General features: G+C 41.5%; 1 protein-coding gene across 6 annotated transcripts in view; it reads left to right on the forward strand.

Annotated features, from left to right (window-relative positions):
- Positions 1 to 14,552, forward strand: part of CTTNBP2NL (CTTNBP2 N-terminal like) — a 58,719-nt gene extending 44,167 nt beyond the window's left edge. For all 6 annotated transcript variants that reach the window (XM_055401635.2, XM_055401633.2, XM_055401634.2 and 3 more), the window contains 3 exons: positions 5,044 to 5,274; positions 8,856 to 8,963; positions 10,264 to 14,552. In XM_055401635.2, coding sequence (XP_055257610.1) covers positions 5,044 to 5,274; positions 8,856 to 8,963; positions 10,264 to 11,745 — 1,821 coding nt within the window. In that variant the 3' untranslated portion in view covers positions 11,746 to 14,552. The remainder of the gene's footprint in view (positions 1 to 5,043; positions 5,275 to 8,855; positions 8,964 to 10,263) is intronic.
- Positions 14,553 to 17,746: the final 3,194 nt, after the last annotated feature.

The raw sequence follows: 17,746 nt of genomic DNA on the forward strand, positions 1-17,746 counted from the left end.
GTCCATGGGATCGCAAAGAGTCGGACACGACTGAGCAACTTCACTTTCACTTCACTTTTATAAGTATCACTTCAGAATTGGTGGTAAATGACAGAGATGCATATTCTAATACAGTTATGATAACAACCTGAGTCTTGAAAATAAAACCTTCTACTTGCCTAGAAAATCCCATGGATGGAGAAGCCTGGTGGGCCACTAAGAGTTGGACATGACTGAGCAACTTGAATATAAGCCCTCAATTAAATAAATGGGCCATAATTGTTCTACCTTTACATTTGGGACCACTTCTTATGTTGGTTATTATTATCCAAAGAATAAAGAGGTTTCTTATCTAAAGGTTGAAATATATATACTTTATACTGTGAATTATGTATTATTAACTGTTATTTGTGTACATATATACATGTTATACATACATAATAATTATTTAGCATAATAAATTATTTATTATAGAGAGAAGGTAACTTCTTCATATTTCTTTTTGTAGTTTATCATAGCAAAGCTGAAATTTTTGAAAAGCAAGCACGGCATATCCAAGGATATTATGTGGTTTTATTTTAAGTTTTCAGCAGTGGCATGTTTCACTCAGCCTGTAACAGTTAAAATAAATGAGTAATAGATGACTAGTATGTTTTGTCTGCTGTAGTAATATCCTCTATTATTGAATCTGTCTAATACTTTATTGTTATCTAGAATTAAAGATCATTGTGTTTTCTGACAATGTAGGAATTTATGTTCAGTTAAAATACATATTGTCACTAAAATGAAAATAATGAAATTGTAAGCAATTGACTGGTTTTAGCAGCACTCCTGATCTCTTCCCCCTAAAAGTGAAACCTAGATCATTTTAAAGTTCTTATAAAATAGCTGAGATATCATTAAAATATAAAGCTCAGCCTTGACAGTTTTTAGAACAGGTATTTAAGTCTAAATTTTGACCTGAAATGTGACTGGTAGTGGTAGCATGTCTAGTCATTCACCTTGATAGCCAGCTTCGAAGATGGCCCTCAATGAATGATCCCGCTCATGACAGTCACACCATTATATAGTCCCCACTGGCCACATTGACCAGGGTTGGTCTGTGTGGTTGCTGGAACACATCGGAAATGATGCTGAGTCACTTCTGAGATTAGGTTATAAGACAGTGGAGCTTCCATCTTGATGTGCCTGTGTCTATCTGTCTCTCACCTCTCACATCACTTGCTCTGTGGGAAGCCAGCACATGCTGGGAGACAAGGCCTAACCCAACAACCAAGCTTGGAAGTGGATCCTCCAGCCCTAGTTGTGCCTTCAGATTCCTGCAATCCTGGCCAACAGCTTGACTGCAACCTCATGAGACACTGAGCCAGAACCACCCAGCTCAGCCCTCCACCCCTCCAAGATTCCTGACCCTCAGAAACTGTATGAGATTAAAAACAGTTCACTAAACATTTAAATTGGGGGTGATTTGTTAAATAGGAATAAATAACCTTGTGAAGTGAAGTCGCTTAGTCATGTCTGACTCTGCAACCCTATGGATTGTACCCTGCCAGGCTTCGCCATCCATGGGATTTTCCAGGATGAATACTCTAGTGGGTTGCCATTTCCTTCTCCAGGGATCGATCCCAGGTCTCCCGCAATGCAGACAGACTCTTTACCATCTGAGCCACCAAGGAAGCCCAAATAACCATAAAATACTTCCACTAAAATTCTTTCATTTATCAAATCTTAACATCTATTTTTGTTTATTTTTGTGTTATTATTTAGGTTGTTAAGTGTGTAACCCATCCAGTTCACCTGACTGACACATTAGGTTGGTTGGAAAATACTATATTCCATCTCATTTTCCAATCCACTGTTTGGTATAATAAATACAGAATTCACTTTTCCCGTATTCAGGCCCTTATTAGAATATACTTAAGAGAATTGTTTCATGATAAGGAACCTTTTATCAATTATTTCACAGATTCTTTTCACTTATATTGAAGCTACCAGTTTTATATAATGATAATTACTATGCAAGTGATTATGGAATTACAGTGAAGTACTTCAAGAGAAAACAGACAGCTTGACAACTATTCTCAGAGAATTCTGAGACCTCACCACAGAAGCTCCGCATCCATTACTTGTAACTCTGTGATGCTTATTAATTCTTCAGGATAATAATGGTATGGGTTTTAAAAAGGGATATTTTTAAGGGTGAGTTAACTATGTACTCAAACCTGAGAGGAGCTTCTCAGCAGATCTGATATCAATCTTGAATTGTACTCCCAGCTCTGCTCTTCTATACCACTTTCTCCATGGTGTTCTGAAAAGGAAAAAGTCATAAAAATATTCAGGTTCGCTTTTTCCTTTTTGCCCTACTAAACCAATTTCAGTATCAATAATTGTTTCTTTTCCATAGCTAATCTTACAGAAATAGTAATAATGAATAAAAGATGTGACAAAAAAGTGGGATTTCAACTCCTTAAAGAGTTTTTTTTTCTCTCTTGCTTCCTTTGTCTGTTTTGCTAAATAAGGATTTGCCTTAGTACATTAATAGCTACAGATAGATACTTTCATTGAATCCTGGGTTATCAATCTCATATTTTTATACCTGAACTTAAAGAAACAGACGTTCTTCATGAAAACATTGATGAGTCACATTTATTTGACATTAATGCTCTTATATATGTAATTAAAATTTGCTTTTTTGTCTACTCTTGCCATGATTTTTTAGAAATAATAGGACTTGCCTGGCAGTCCAGTGGTTAAGACTCCCAACTCCCAATGTAGGGGGTGTGGGTTCAATCCCTGGTCAGGGAACTAAGATCCAGCATGCTGCAAGGTGCAACCAAACTGATGATAATGATGATAAATAATCAGTTTTGGAATTGGTCCTGTTTTTCTCCATCCTAAATGGACTTGATTTTGAAATTTTACTGAGAATTTTCTTTTTAATTTGGACCTCAAAATAGGATTCTGTCTTTTAATTTACATGCTCACATGTGCACACATACATACTTGTAATAAAGTTAGGGGGTTAGTTAACAGTAACTTACAGCAACAGATGAATTTCAGATTTCTAGTATACAGATCGGAGAAGGCAATGGCAAGCCACTCCAGTACTCTTGCCTAGAAAATCCCATGGATGGAGGACCCCGGTAGGCTCTAGTCCGTGGGGTCGCTAAGGGTCGGACACGACTAAGCGACTTCACTTTTCACTTTCACACATTGGAGAAGGAAATGGCAACCCACTCCAGTGTTCTTGCCTGGAGAATCCCAGAGATGGGGGAGCCTGGTGGGCCTCCGTCTGTGGGGTCACACAGAGTCGGACACGACTGAAGTGACTTAGCAGCAGCAGCAGCAGCAGTATACAAATATTATCTAAATACTCCAATAACGTCATTGCTTAAAATGGTTGTAGTCAAGCCAGAAGTAAAACCCAGGGCTTCTAACTCTGCTTTGAGCATTTGCCAACCAATACCAACACAAATTTGTAACACAAGGCTAATTCCTGAGTCTTAAACTTTGACAGTCTCACTGGAAGACTCTGATGCTGGGAGGGATTGGGGGCAGCAGGAGAAGGGGACGACAGAGAATGAGATGGCTGGATGGTATCACCGACTCTGTGGACATGAGTTTGAGTGAACTCCGGGAGTTGGTGATGGACAGGGAGGGCTGGCGTGCTGTGATTCATGGGGATCACAAAGAGTTGGACACGACTGAGCGACTGGAAAGAAAAAAAAAGGAGGCATCAAATGTTCAGCACTGAAACCTATTTCTGTGTCAAAGAAACCCATGTTTGCTTTATTTTCTTGAGGGTTTTTATTCTGTTTTTTAAGCATGGTCATTGAATTGTGTATTTTTCTTTTCAAATGGGTTCCCATTTGTGGGTAGTGGTAGTAAAACAATATATATAGCTCCTGATATAATAATTTTTTTTAATTGAGAAATGACAGTAGTTTTTGTAACTAGATTTTATTTGAAAGCTTAAATTATACAGTCGTTGCTGTGACTTTTGAGGAAGTTTCCTCAACCCTTTATGAACACTTCATTTTTTTTTTTGTAAAATATCTTAGGAAACATTTAAATGTCTATTTACTAAAGTGATTGTTAATGTCCTTTGTTCACCTGCATGTAATATATGATGCTCAAATGAAATAGTACTTCAAATTTTTCCTAGCAGAGACAAGAGGGTAGCCTAAGAATCTCCTTCAACTGCCTTCCTGATCATTTGACCTGACTTGGTGCCCAGGCCCAAAGCCCTAGGCCAGACTCCAAGCACCAGTCCACATTCCCTGCTCAAGTTCCCCGATCCCTGAAGGGGATAGGGTTGAAATAAAAGACAGCAGCTGAACAGAGGCTGGAAGAGGTGGTAGAGGGATTCTGTCTGCACCCCTAGTGCTGAGAGCCTCCACCCTCTTGACCCATCAGCAGTCAAGTGAAGTTCTATGTGGAGAAATCACAACCAGTCCTCAGTTATAATGTAGAATTATTTTTAGCATCCTTTACTTATCTGTGGCCACCTTGTTAGGTCTCTAAATCTGTAAACTCATAAAGATATTATGTTTACCATATTTTAGAAATGCAAATGCTGTAACTCAGCAAGGAAAGAGAAGATATACCTGTTGGTAATATAAGCATTCATAAGCTGAGGCAGTAAGCATGGCAGTTCAGGTCACAGACTTTAGAGCTAGGGTGCCTGGGTTTAAATCCCAATTCTGACAGCTTGCTAGCTGAGTGACCTGAAGCAAGTCACTTGACCTCTGCATAGTAATTTTCTCATCTGCAAAATGTAAATGATAGCACTACTTTAAAAGTCAAAGTAAAACTTAAATAAGGTAATCTGAATCTAAACACTTGGATCAGCATCTAACATGTAATTAGCACTGTATAAGTATTTGTGCTCGTTAGTATGCTGTGCCCCTATTCTGATGCTGTATCTGTACTTAGATGGCCCGTCTGATTTGTAGTCCACAGGTTACTTCATACCAGCGCCACCACCTTTGATGTCTAACTGCTAGCAAATCCCCGCTTCAGTAATATTTGAAAGCAAAATGCTTATTTTTCCTTCTTTCCTAGGCCCAACACAGAGATACTTTCATTGAAGAACGCTATGGAAAATACAACATCAGTGATCCTTTAATGGCGCTCCAGAGAGACTTTGAAACCCTGAAAGAGAAGAATGATGGCGAGAAGCAGCCAGTGTGCACGAACCCGCTCTCAGTTCTTAAGGTGGTGATGAAACAGTGCAAGAACATGCAGGAGCGCATGCTGTCGCAGCTGGCTGCTGCTGAGAGCCGGCACCGCAAGGTGGGTGACCAGCTGACCCGTGCCGCAGGCTCCTGGGACAGTCTAACTAGTGCCTGATACTTTTCTGTCAGCTGCCAGGTCTCATGGCAGTTCAACTGGGAGGTCTCACAGGTGTCCAAAAAAAAAAAAAATTAGCTTACCCTGGAGCCAGGAAATAGAAAATGCAGGTTAGTCCAAATGTTAAATTTAGGGAGTATGTCAGACACATTATTTTAGCCGACATTCCTTCTTGATATGACACTCCAAAACATTTGGTATGTTTTTGCAACTCTTGATCACCCAAACTTTGGCAACAAACTGGGGCTTGATCAAGCCTTGTAGCTGAACAGAGTGTTCTCTATTTGCTTACTTAAGTGATAAATAGAAAGATTAATAGGTATTTGGGTATGTGGGGAATGCTGTATCAGAGAGAGAGAGAATTTACCTGACTATAAACATACAAGCCAGTAGATTATTTTTATTTATTTCTGGTTTTGAATTTCATTGCATTTTACCTCTCATGAAACCATAAACAGTCCCTATGGTTGTTTACCTTAAAGCTGTTCTCTATTAGGAGTGTGTGTGTGTATGTGTGTGTGTGTCTGTCTGTCTGTCTGTCTGTCTCCAGGTCTTAGCATCTAAGATAGGACCTGTGCTTTCCTCTACCTCATCTCATTGGAATTCTTCTAGTGCTTGTGATTTCATTCCCCGACTTGTCATTTATAGCTCACATTTGGCCTGGAAAAGATGCTTGGCTAGAATATGCATTTTTAAGGACTGTTGGTTTAGATTTATATCAACAAGGTGGGGGGACATCAGTGCATTTAGTAGGAAGCATTTTATTCAGAAAAAATTGGGTTAGCAGCTGCAGCTTGATAGATCTTCGTTTACTTTATGGTTACCTGCTTTAGAGAGCCATCTGCTTAAAGTGCATCTGACAAAGTGCTTAAGGTCTTAGGTCTTGCCCACAATTTTTCTTTCCCTTCACAAAGTCCAAACAAAAAGCCAGAATGGGAGTTCTTAACCACGAATAGGTCTCAGATGTTCCATGACCCCCCAGAAAATACAATGAATGCCAAAAGTTTATGCATTTTATAGAAAATGATTTTTTTTTTCCTATCCTTACTAGAATTGTCAGAGTTCTTCAAGACCCAGAAAAATTTAACCTCTGGTTTAGACTGAAGTAATCTTAAGACATTTATGCTCCAATTTAAAAGATGTCAGTGAATTAGGCTTAGTTGCCTAAATTTGCGGGCTTTTACATAATATTATAGGAAAATCTACACAACATCTTTATTTGATAGGCAAGCCTGTTTTCCATTTCATACATAAAGTAATTGAGTGGTACTAAAGGGCTGGCTGGCTATCATGCCTCTTGAAATAGTGTTGGGATAACACTTGAAATAGTGTTGGTCCTAGGTGATTGGGGGAGAAGGCAATGGCAACCCACTCCAGTACTCTTGCCTGGAGAATCCCATGGACGGAGGAGCCTGGTAGGCTGCAGTCCATGGGGTTGCTAAGAGTCGGACACGACTGAGCGACTTCACTTTCCCTTTTCACTTTCATGCATTGGAGAAGGAAATGGCAACCCACTCCAGTATTCTTGCCTGGAGAATCCCAAGGACAGGAGCCTGTTGGGCTGCCATTTATGGGGTCACACAGAGTCGGACATGACTGATGCGACTTAGCAGCAGCAGCGGCAGGTGATTGGGGAGAAGAAGAGTTAAAAATTTCAAGATTTCCTAATACTATATTTCAATGTAAGATAGCATTAAATGTTTTAAATCACTGCCTATCCTTAAGTGTTTTATCAAAGTAGAACATTGACTTCATTAGACATCACATAGTACCTAGAGGCTTATAATTAGCATGCATATAGTCCCAGTTTGCGTGAGAAAATTCCAGTTTAAGCCTGGTGCCTTGGCAGGGTTGTTAACAATACCCACTTTGGCTCTTAGACGTATTAGTAATTTAAACAGTCAATTACATGGTTACTCTGCTTATTATGAAAAATAGGGTTCCCTAGTCTACCTCTTCCCATTCCCTCTCCTCCTCAATATTAGAGACAACCACTTTTTTTCTTTTAATGTTTTATTTTGTTAGCTAACTTCCATATATTTTTTCCATATTTCTAACTAATATATTGCTCTCTCACTTTATCAATTTTAGACACTTATATTAACTTCCTTTATTATAGATGTGGATTTTGTTAGCACTCCACTTCCCTTTCCTCTTCACCCTGCCATCTTCCCAAAATAAAAATAATCCCCTTTCCTCACCTTTATTCTCTGTCATATCTGTTATTACCAAATCTGGAGGCTGTCACATTCTGTCTCTTCAGAGTATAAACATCTGCTGTATTTCTTGGTAGTAGATGCCTAACTGGGCATTCTGTGTACAGGAACCAGGTTGAAGGGACAGATAACTCTTGAAAATACATACCTGGAATTAGTTCCCCTGTCTTCCATCCTGCACCTTACCTCTTCTCTGCGGTATCTGCCACCTGCAGATACCCCTATGTCTTTGGGGTCCTACAGGGCAAAACAGCTTCCTCCCTCATACCAAGTAGCTACCATCCCTCCAGCCTCTTTCTTTCTTCAGAATATTAAAATTTGTCTGCCAAAGTCTCCCTTTTTAGGGTTTTTTTTTTTTTCTTTTCATCCCATTTCTATAATTTTAGAAGCCTCTCTGGAGAGGAGAAGCCAAAATCTTTTTTTAACTGGAAGGAAATAAACCAGAATGTTTTCATTTTTGTATTTAAAGAGGAGTCCCAGAAAGTCTTTTTTCTCCATTCATAACAGTTGTTAGTGAAGAGAAACAATGAGAAATGGCCATGGGGATGACAGTGCTCTGGCTTGGGGAGGTGTGGGCCAACCCATCTCTGAATCATGAGCAGAAGCTACGAAGAAATCCATAATTACTGGAATATTACGCAGTTGTAGGCAGGATTATATGGGGAAGTGCCCCTTTAAACCTGTACTCTCCTTAAAGTTGGGCTTAATTGGTTGGCACCAGGGTAAGTGGAATGGGTAGACAGTTAATTTAAAGGCCTTATGAAAAATCTCTACTTCAGATCTCAATAATTAAGCCTTCTCATATGCAGGATGAAGTCTAGAGAATCTTTTTACTTCTTATCTAACTGTATACAAGATGCATGTATTAATTAAGCAAGGCACAGTTAGGATGTCACCTATTTGAAATGTTTAATTTCAGGCTTTACTCTCTGGTACCTCCAGTGATTTGAGCATCATGGGGAAAGCCTCAGCTTTCAGCTTTCCATGAATCTGCCTTACTTCATCACCTACACCTGTCCCCTAATCCCACCAAACTTATTAATTCTCTGAAACCTTTTCAGTCCCCACAGTTAATGAGTTCCTCTTTTCTGTTTACATGCCACTTTGTGTGAGGTAAAGTACATACTGTATTTTTTCTAGAACATATCTTTCACCCTTCTAGACAGTGTGCTCTTTGATGGCCCTGACTAGGATTTACTTGCTTATCTATGGAATGTGATCTTGGATGCTTAGATAGGCACTTACTGTTAAATTGTATTCTAAGTGTGACTCCCTATATTTGGAAATGATTTTTTTAATTCCTTAAAGGTAATCCTAGACCTTGAAGAAGAAAGGCAAAGGCATGCACAGGACACAGCTGAAGGCGATGATGTCACATACATGCTGGAGAAGGAGCGAGAGCGGCTGACTCAACAGGTAATTAAGGTGGAAAGGCTCGGAGCAGCATTTGCCTAGAGTAGCATTTCCTGAAGATTATTCTGCAGGGTATAAATTGGTGTTACTCAAAAAAAAAAAAAGGGGGGGGCTTTGTGGTCAGATAACTCTGGGAATTACTGTATTAAACAAAGTTAAAGAGGCTTCCCTGGTGACTCAGATGGTAAAGAACCTCCCTGCAGTGCAGGAGACCTGGGTTTGATCCCTGGATCAGGAAGATCCCCTGGAGAAGGAAATGGCAACCCACTCCAGTGTTCATGCCTGGAAAATCCCATGGACAGGCTACAGTCCATGGAGTCACAAAGAGTCAGACACGACTGAGCCACTAACACACAAAGAGGTTTCTAACTTCAATTGTTCAGACTTTGTAGTAAGCCAAAGCATGCTGTGAGTCTTCAAGGTCAATATAGGGTATCTGTGTTTAGCAAATCTATGTTTTCATAAAATCTGTTAACATAGATCATTCTCTATGGACCATCGTTCCATAGAACACACTTTGGGCAACACTAACTTTGAACTCTCAAAACTTTTTTTGACTTAGGACTCCTAGTAAAATATATATTTTACATCACAAATACATTCACATATATACATATGCTTTAAACAAAAATCTCATGAAATCATACATAACCCTTACTGCTTATAATACACATTAATATTTTCACTTCTGTTTCATTTGTTCAAATTCTTAATGGCTCACTAAATGGTTTCCCCATCCATTAATGGGTCTCAGAGTTTGAAAAACACTGACTAGTAGGGTTCCTTGAACCCCTCCCTCTCATTTTGTGCTTTAAGTAGGGTTGGGTGATGATTAAAGCCAATGGCATTGTGTAGAAGAATGATTCATATGCAGCTACTTACGTTTGTTTGTTTTTAAGGCCAGAAAGAATTATTACTGAAGCTTTAAAGGTTTTGTTTTCATCAGCATTCATCACAAAATCCAGTTTATATGGCTTTCTGCTTTCTGTTTTGATTGGTTCTAATCCTCTGAACTTTCCACAGACCTAGAACACAATGACTGAATTCAGATTCCCACTAATAATCCTGAGACAGTAAGAACTAGAAGTGCCTCCTAAATCATCAAAGCAAGATTAAGTCGTCGTGTGTACGTTTTTATGTTAGGTGTTGTAATACTTAAGAAATATTTGATGTAAACACATGGCATGTGTGGTAATCCCATGTGCCTGCCAGAGAACGGCTAACCTGATACACTACTTGATAACAGTTGTCAGTATCTCTTTGTTTCCTTTCTCTAATCAAGATGTGTGGCATTCTTTTGTAGTTGGAATTTGAAAAGTCTCAAGTGAAAAAGTTTGAAAAAGAGCAGAAGAGACTCTCCAGTCAGCTGGAAGAGGAGCGCTCCCGCCACAAGCAGCTCTCCTCCATGCTGGCCCGGGAGTGCAAGAAGGCCACCAGCAAGGCCGCAGAGGAGGGCCAGAAGGCCGGAGAGCTGAGCCTGAAACTGGAGAAGGAGAAGAGCCGAGCAAGCAAGCTGGAGGACGAGCTGGCCGCCGAGAGGAAGCGGGGCCTGCAGACAGAGGCCCAGGTAGAGAAGCAGTTATCTGAGTTTGACATTGAAAGGGAACAACTGAGAGCAAAGCTGAACCGAGAAGAGAACCGGACCAGAACTCTGAAAGAAGAAATGGAGAGTTTGAAGAAGGTAGTGAAGGATCTAGAGGCTTTGCACCAGCAAAGTGGCCCCAGCGAGCAAGTGAAGAAACCAGTAACTGTGTCTAAAGGCACGGTCACGGAGCCACCCATGCTAGTGTCTGTATTTTGCCAAACAGAGAGTTTTCAGGCCGAGAAAACACATGGGAGCAGCACAACCAAGGTGACAACCACCGAGCTTCCTGGCCCCGCCACTCCCACTTACTCTTATGCAAAAACCAATGGACATTTTGACCCAGAAATGCAGACTACCAAGGAGTTGATTGCAGGCAGCAATGTAGAAAACCAAGTGCCTCCACGAGAGAAGCCTATGGAATTGGCCCAAGAAAAAGCAGTAGAGAATGGCGGGTGTCCTGTGGGAATAGAGACACCAGTCCCAACACCCAATCATCTACCTTCCAGTGGGAGCTCACCGACTCCCAGCAGCACTGCCTCTTCCTCTCTCACGTCCTCTCCTTGCTCTTCACCAGTACTAACTAAGCGCTTATTGGGGTCATCAGCTAGCAGCCCTGGCTACCAATCATCCTACCAAGTAGGGATCAACCAGCGGTTCCATGCAGCTCGGCACAAATTTCAGTCCCAAGCAGATCAAGACCAACAAGCCAGTGGTCTGCAGAGCCCTCCATCCAGGGATCTGTCCCCTACCCTCATAGACAACTCTGCTGCCAAGCAGCTGGCCCGAAACACGGTCACTCAGGTGCTCTCCAGATTCACTAACCAACAAGGACCAATAAAGCCCGTGTCTCCTAACAGCTCTCCCTTTGGCACAGACTACCGAAATCTGGCCAGCACTGCCAATGCGAGAGGTGACACCAGCCATTCACCTACTCCAGGAAAAGTGTCCAGTCCTCTGAGCCCTCTGTCTCCAGGGATCAAGTCCCCTACCATCCCCAGAGCTGAGAGAGGAAACCCTCCACCCATCCCACCCAAAAAGCCTGGCCTCACTCCCTCTCCATCCACTACCACGCCCCTGACCAAAACTCACTCCCAGGCCTCCTCTTTGACCACTGCGGAAGACCTTGGCAGCAGCTGCTCTTCTAATGCTGTTGTCGCCAATGGCAAGGATGTTGAGATACTTTTGCCTACCAGCAGCTAGTGCCTAGGAGGGAGTCTCTGTATTTGACATTCCATCAGATTTCGTCCAGGAGCTCAAGAGTCAAACCATTGAGTCAGATCATGTTATTTATTTTGATCTTAGCTGAAACCGTCTTATAATACATTTAGTGTGTTTCACCTTTTTGTATTTTATAAGTAGAAACTAAGTAGTTTGGAATTTTATGATTCCCATCTTTGTGCTAAAGCTAGAAAGGCACCTCATAGACACCTAAGCTTCACAGTCACCATCACGTTATGATGGAGAAAGCTAACTGAGTACCAGGTGGTGATTTGCTGTCTGTCTGGTGACTCGAATCACTCAACACTCATTTTGAATTATGCAGAAGTGGTTCATGCAGATTTTTTTATTCCAGATGAACATGTTTTAAAAGTGCCTGAAATTAGACTGCCATATGAATGTGATTCTGCAGCAAAAGCACAGAATGGATCATTTAACTGCAAAAAAAAAAAAAAAATGAGATCCTCTGTGAATTCTGAATGTTAAAAACCAACACTGCTTTTAATCCTCTTTAACTGTTCTAATACAAGCTTTGTGTTCAGAAATAAGGCTGCATAAGTAGAATGGGAATGCTAAAGGTGAATGAAAACTCACCACAAAGTGAGCTTTATAGAGCCCTTGAAAAACCCTCCTGAACATTAAGCAGTTGGGGTGCTGATTTTCTAGTACTTTGGAAAAATTTCATCACTCCCCGCATAAGTTCTTGAATAGAATGAAATCACATCTCCTTCAAAAATGTCTTCAGGCATCTACTGTTGTGTAAGGAACTTCTGATTCCGATTGCTATTACTTGAATAGGAAATGGTTACTCATTCTGTATAAAAGTTTTGCAACAGAATGAGATCTTTATTCTGTAATCAAAAAGCAATAACTTAAAGTTCACCGTCTTTGTAATATAAGTCAGAATTATACAGGTTTTAGCAAATTGTTATACACTTATTCTCCAAGCTGCCAGCACTTGGTGTCCGTATCTGTGGAACCAAATTAACTTTTACCTAAATGAAAGTATACATATATCTGTATAGATACACACCCCTTTACGTGTTTAACATACACACACTTAAACACATAAATATTAGTGTGATTGTATCTTTGGAGTTTGCAATATAGTGTAAAGGATGAGTAGAAATGCATGTTAAGATTACCTACCAAAGCAACTAGATGTAGCTGGGACCCAATCAAAGAAGGAATCTTGTCCATGGGGAGGGGGACATTTCACATGCAATCAGGTCTTCAGCATCATGAAGACAAGGCCAAACCAACCCAGTGTCACAAAGTTCAACTGGTCATAGAAATGAGAAAAACAAGTCAGTCACTCAGATGACCTATAACAGCTGGGAGCAATGAGAGCCCTAGCAAAGTGAAGTGCCCATGCCCCACTGAAAAGGGCACCTCCTGTGCCACTTCAGCTGCTTGTTGCTATGCAAGAATGCTAGACCAGGGTTACCAGCTCCTAAGATTTTTATGAAATCCAAATTTTCATGAGAAACATTCTCATTTTTAAATATCAAGAACTGATCAAAGTATTTTAAAATACTACTAAACATTTCTGCAGCTGGATTTAGCTCACAAGCTGCCAAGCTGCAGCCTCCTTAATTCCAGAAACTTTTGTCATTTCCATCACAGTGAGTTTATGTGGATAAAAGCCTCCAAACTTTACAACTTGTTGGCTAGTACAACCAACAAACTCCCTGGAGTATGACCGTCCACCTCAGACGTGGTGGTTACCTGATTTTGTGTCCACAAGGATGGAGAGATGTCATATACATTCTTCTAGTCAACACTTATCCAACAGCCAGGGCTTCCCTGGTGGCTCAGTTGGTAAAGAATCTGCCTGCAATGCGGGAGACCTGGGTTCAATCCCCGGGTTGGGAAGATCCCCTGGAGGAGGGCATGGCAACCCACTCCAGTATTCTTCCCTGGAGAATCCCCTTGGACAGAAGTGCCTGGCGTGCTGCAGGCCATGGGGTCACAAAGAGTCGGACCAAGAACACAGCATGACCTCCTGTTATGATTTGAACCTATTTCCTCATAACCCAATATGAGTTGATGGGAGAAAAGCAGGTGATGGAAATCAAGATAAGTCACTCTGGAGTACACTGGTGTCTGTACAGCTTATGGTTTGACTAAAGCCAATACATCAAAAAAAAAAAAAAATACTGTTAATGCCCTAGCATGTCTACCAAATGATAAAGAGGTTTAAAACTTCCCAGAGCAATCATGCATTAAATTTTATTCCCGTGCATTGTCACACGAACTGGAACTTTTCTAAACAGGAGAAGGGGCTATAATCCCAGAGTATTGTTACCTCTCTTGCTTTAAATGGTAATCTTACAAGTTGCATTGTGCTCTTCTTTTGTTTTGGCATAGATATATATATAGAGAGAGATACTATAAGGAAGTTTATTAGAAAGTGCACTGAATTATGTCTTACTTTTACAGTGTAATATGGGGGTGGGGAAGTGCAAAAGAAATGTGTATTTTTGCTAGTTGCCTATCTTCTGAGATAAACAAGCACAATACTGCAATGGATCAAATAACCCAGTTAGGTATTATAGATTAGTATTTAAGTTTGCTGTAGACTGTGTGTGTGCTAAGTGAAAGTTCCATGATTCACAGTTCTGGTCTTAACCCATGTTGTGAGAGCTGTTCCTGGTCAACAGGTCATAATAATGTGCAGCACGTAGCACGAGCACTAACTGGTTATTAACGTCTGTAAAACCAAATGCGCCGTGCCGAAGTCCTCACCCATTCTCATATCAGTCTACATTAAAACAACTTAAGTCATACCGTCCGGGCAAAAAGCAGTCTTGTTTGTACCAAGTGAAGAATGTTGCACAACAGGGCCCATTTTCTTGGGGGAGGAGCAGATTGGTAAAAAGACACCACAGGCTCCTGGCTTTAAAAAAAAAACAAATGAAGATACACAACCCATCCAGGTTAGACCCCGAAAGGACATGGGACACTGGTTTTCCTTAGAATCTTAGAGCCGAGAGAATTTTTCACAATAGTCCAGTCTATAATTTTTAAATCATTTGGGGGTTCTGGACCTTTTGAGAATCTTAATAGCTAGACGCTATCCCCATAAAAATGTATATGCTTATATGCAAAATTCAGTTGATGGCTTCTTGGTGTCCAGAGACCCTGAAGCCATCCATAAATCATGTCCTGTAAGATAAGAATGCCTGATCTTGTCCAGCCCTCTCATTTTACAGATGACTCATGCGTCTCTTGTCTCTTAGTCCAGTTCTGTTGCTGCTACGCTGTTAGCAAATGCAAGTGTAGCCAGATAAAAGCACTTGAAAACCCTTTGATGTACAAAAGATGTTCACACAGTGTGGTTGTTTACATATCTACGTTCCTAGCATTTAAGCCAATTACTGGCTATATCCATTTTTTCAACAAGTACTTCTTATAGCCATTTTTTTCATAATGGCCTGCACTCAGCGTCAGCAATGCTCCCTTGTCAATTTGTGTGTGTGTGTGTGTGTGTGTGTGTGTGTAAGAGACGCAGGTTCGATCTCTGGGTCAGGAAGATCCCCTGGAGGAGGACATGGCAACCAACCCTCTCCAGTATTCTTGCCTGGAATCCCATGGACCAGGGAGCCTGGCGGGCCGCAGTCCATAGGGTCGCAAAGAGTCAGACATGACTGAAGCAACTTAGCACACATGTGTAATTTATAAAGAGTACTTCTGATGCTTGGCTCTTGAAACAGAATTTCAAATGTCTTTTGAAAAATCCTACTTCAAAATAGTTCATGTTTTCATAATACATCAGAGGTAGGAAATGAGCATCATTTGTTCCACAAGAATAATTTTAATTTAGTTGCTATAAAACTAGTTGAGAAAACCTGAGAGCCTGTCCACCCATTTGCTCACATATCAATGGCCAGTTTACTGGTAAAAGCAAAGGAAGAGAAAGGACACTGGGGTAATGGTTCTCAAACTTTGTTGTACTTACAGGAATCCTGCTAAAAATAAAGATTCCTGGGGATTGGGCCTGAGGGCCAGCTGATGCAAGTGATTTGAAGATCACATTTTGAGAAATAGTTCCTCATAACCCTCACTTGTTCTTTCAAGAACTAACTTGAAAGAACTAAGTTCTAACAAGAACTTACTTGCCTCTAACATAAGGAAATGACTTAAAGCTCTGGAATCTGTTTTGCAAGAATGTCAATGGTATTCGAAGTCAAGAGTGCCTACTTGGATTCCAAGGACCATGTTAATGCTTTCACTCATATATTCCCTTAGTAATTTGCACAAGGGTGCTGCAAAGTGTTATCCCTGGTGTACACATGAGGCAGTGGTTGAAGACCAGAAAGGTACTACTAAGGTACCGGGGACCTTAGTGGGTGAAAGGGCCTGGATTGAAGACCCAGTGCTTTGCTCCTTCCACTACCTGTTTCCCAAATGAGAACCTCCTGAGTCACTCATTATGCCAGTTCCAGGCCCCTCCCCATAGAGATTACAATCAATGGACCAAGGTGGAGCTCAAGATAAGTGTCTGGGCGGCTGCTTAGCATGAGGCAGGTTTACACCTCGCAGGACACCATGCTGCTGCTTTACCACCCTAACCTAGGGTTTATCAGCCCAGGTAAGTGGAACAAAAAACATTAATTCCCCTCAAGCAACTGAAATTTCGTAGATAATTAAGATAGAGACAAACCAACATAGCTATTAGAGAAAAACCTCAAGGTACTCCCAATCCAGTTGGGGGACACACAACGTTAATATAAAAAGTTACTAGAGACAACTGAATAATGCAGGTGGGGTGAAAATGCCACATAGGGCCACTACAGGCGGTCCTAGCAAAACAGCTCCTTGCGGGCGGAAAAAGTTAACTAGAGAAGAAGCAGATGTCTTTTCTCCCCTCTCCAAAGCATTATTTACCTGGACTTCCACACTATTTCCCTGTGTTTCCAATATGTTTCAGTTGGTTTGTCTTGGTCTTTGGATGAAAGCTGAGTCCTGTTTCAGAGAGACTGACAGAGCTCCCAGGCCACAGCAGTCTGCAAAAAATTCTCAAGTAACCTAGAGAAGACCTGCTGCTGCCAAGTCGCCTCAGTCGTGTCCGATTCTGTGTGACGCCATAGACGGCAGCCGACCAGGCTCTGCCGTCCCTGGGATTCTCCAGGCAAGAACACTGGAGTGGGTTGCCATTTCCTTCTCCAGTGTGTGAAAGTGAAGTCGCTCAGTTGTGTCCGACTAGTAGCAACCCCGTGGACTGCAGCCCACCAGGCTCCTCCGTCCATGCGATTTTCTAGGCAAGAGTAATGGAGTGGCTTGCCATTGCCTTCTCCGGTAGAGAAGACCTAGGAACGTGTAAAAGCCAAGCTGAGAAAGGACCTTCTGCCAAAATACCACATTACCCATAAATGTCCCCTCCAACCCCCTAAGTCTCCATAAGCAGAAGGGGAATGACAAGGTTTGAAAAGAATCCGGTGGGTCCTGGGATACCTGCAAGTGACTGATTCCCTTGGAGGAATGTGAAAGCAGTTTCTCCTTCTCCTTTTCTCCCAGTGGTGTGAATGTCTGAGCTGCTGTTAGACTGGAGGGCCACTGGGAAGGTCGCGTGGCTCTGCCCACACCACTGTGAAATGGCTGGCTTGGAAAAATTACTGGGAAGTGTAGCAGCAAGACTAGCCTTATCCCTGGGGAGTCACCTACTTAATCTGACAAGAGTCCTACTAATTAACTCAGCATGGAAAACACACAGGTCCCCCTTCAGGAATGAAGGATTTATTTTCCTAGCTGCAGGAAATGCTGACAGGAAACAGCTCTTGGCTGTAAGCCCTTTGGAAAGCAATTTGACACCAAGCAATTCCACATCCAAAGACTGATGACATGGAGCATAAAGACCTGGCCCCCTTGTCCCAAATCAAGAGAGCTCTGAAGGGTCATCTGAGCTAAACTCCCTGTAGGGTTGACTGAACCCTCCATTGAGACTACCGCAGCCCAACTGTCCCCAACTCTTCTTTTTCCT

This window comes from Moschus berezovskii, chromosome 4, assembly GCF_049115385.1.
Source record: "Moschus berezovskii isolate FMDL1 chromosome 4, NW_MosBer_1.0, whole genome shotgun sequence".
Lineage (NCBI taxonomy): Eukaryota > Metazoa > Chordata > Mammalia > Artiodactyla > Moschidae > Moschus > Moschus berezovskii.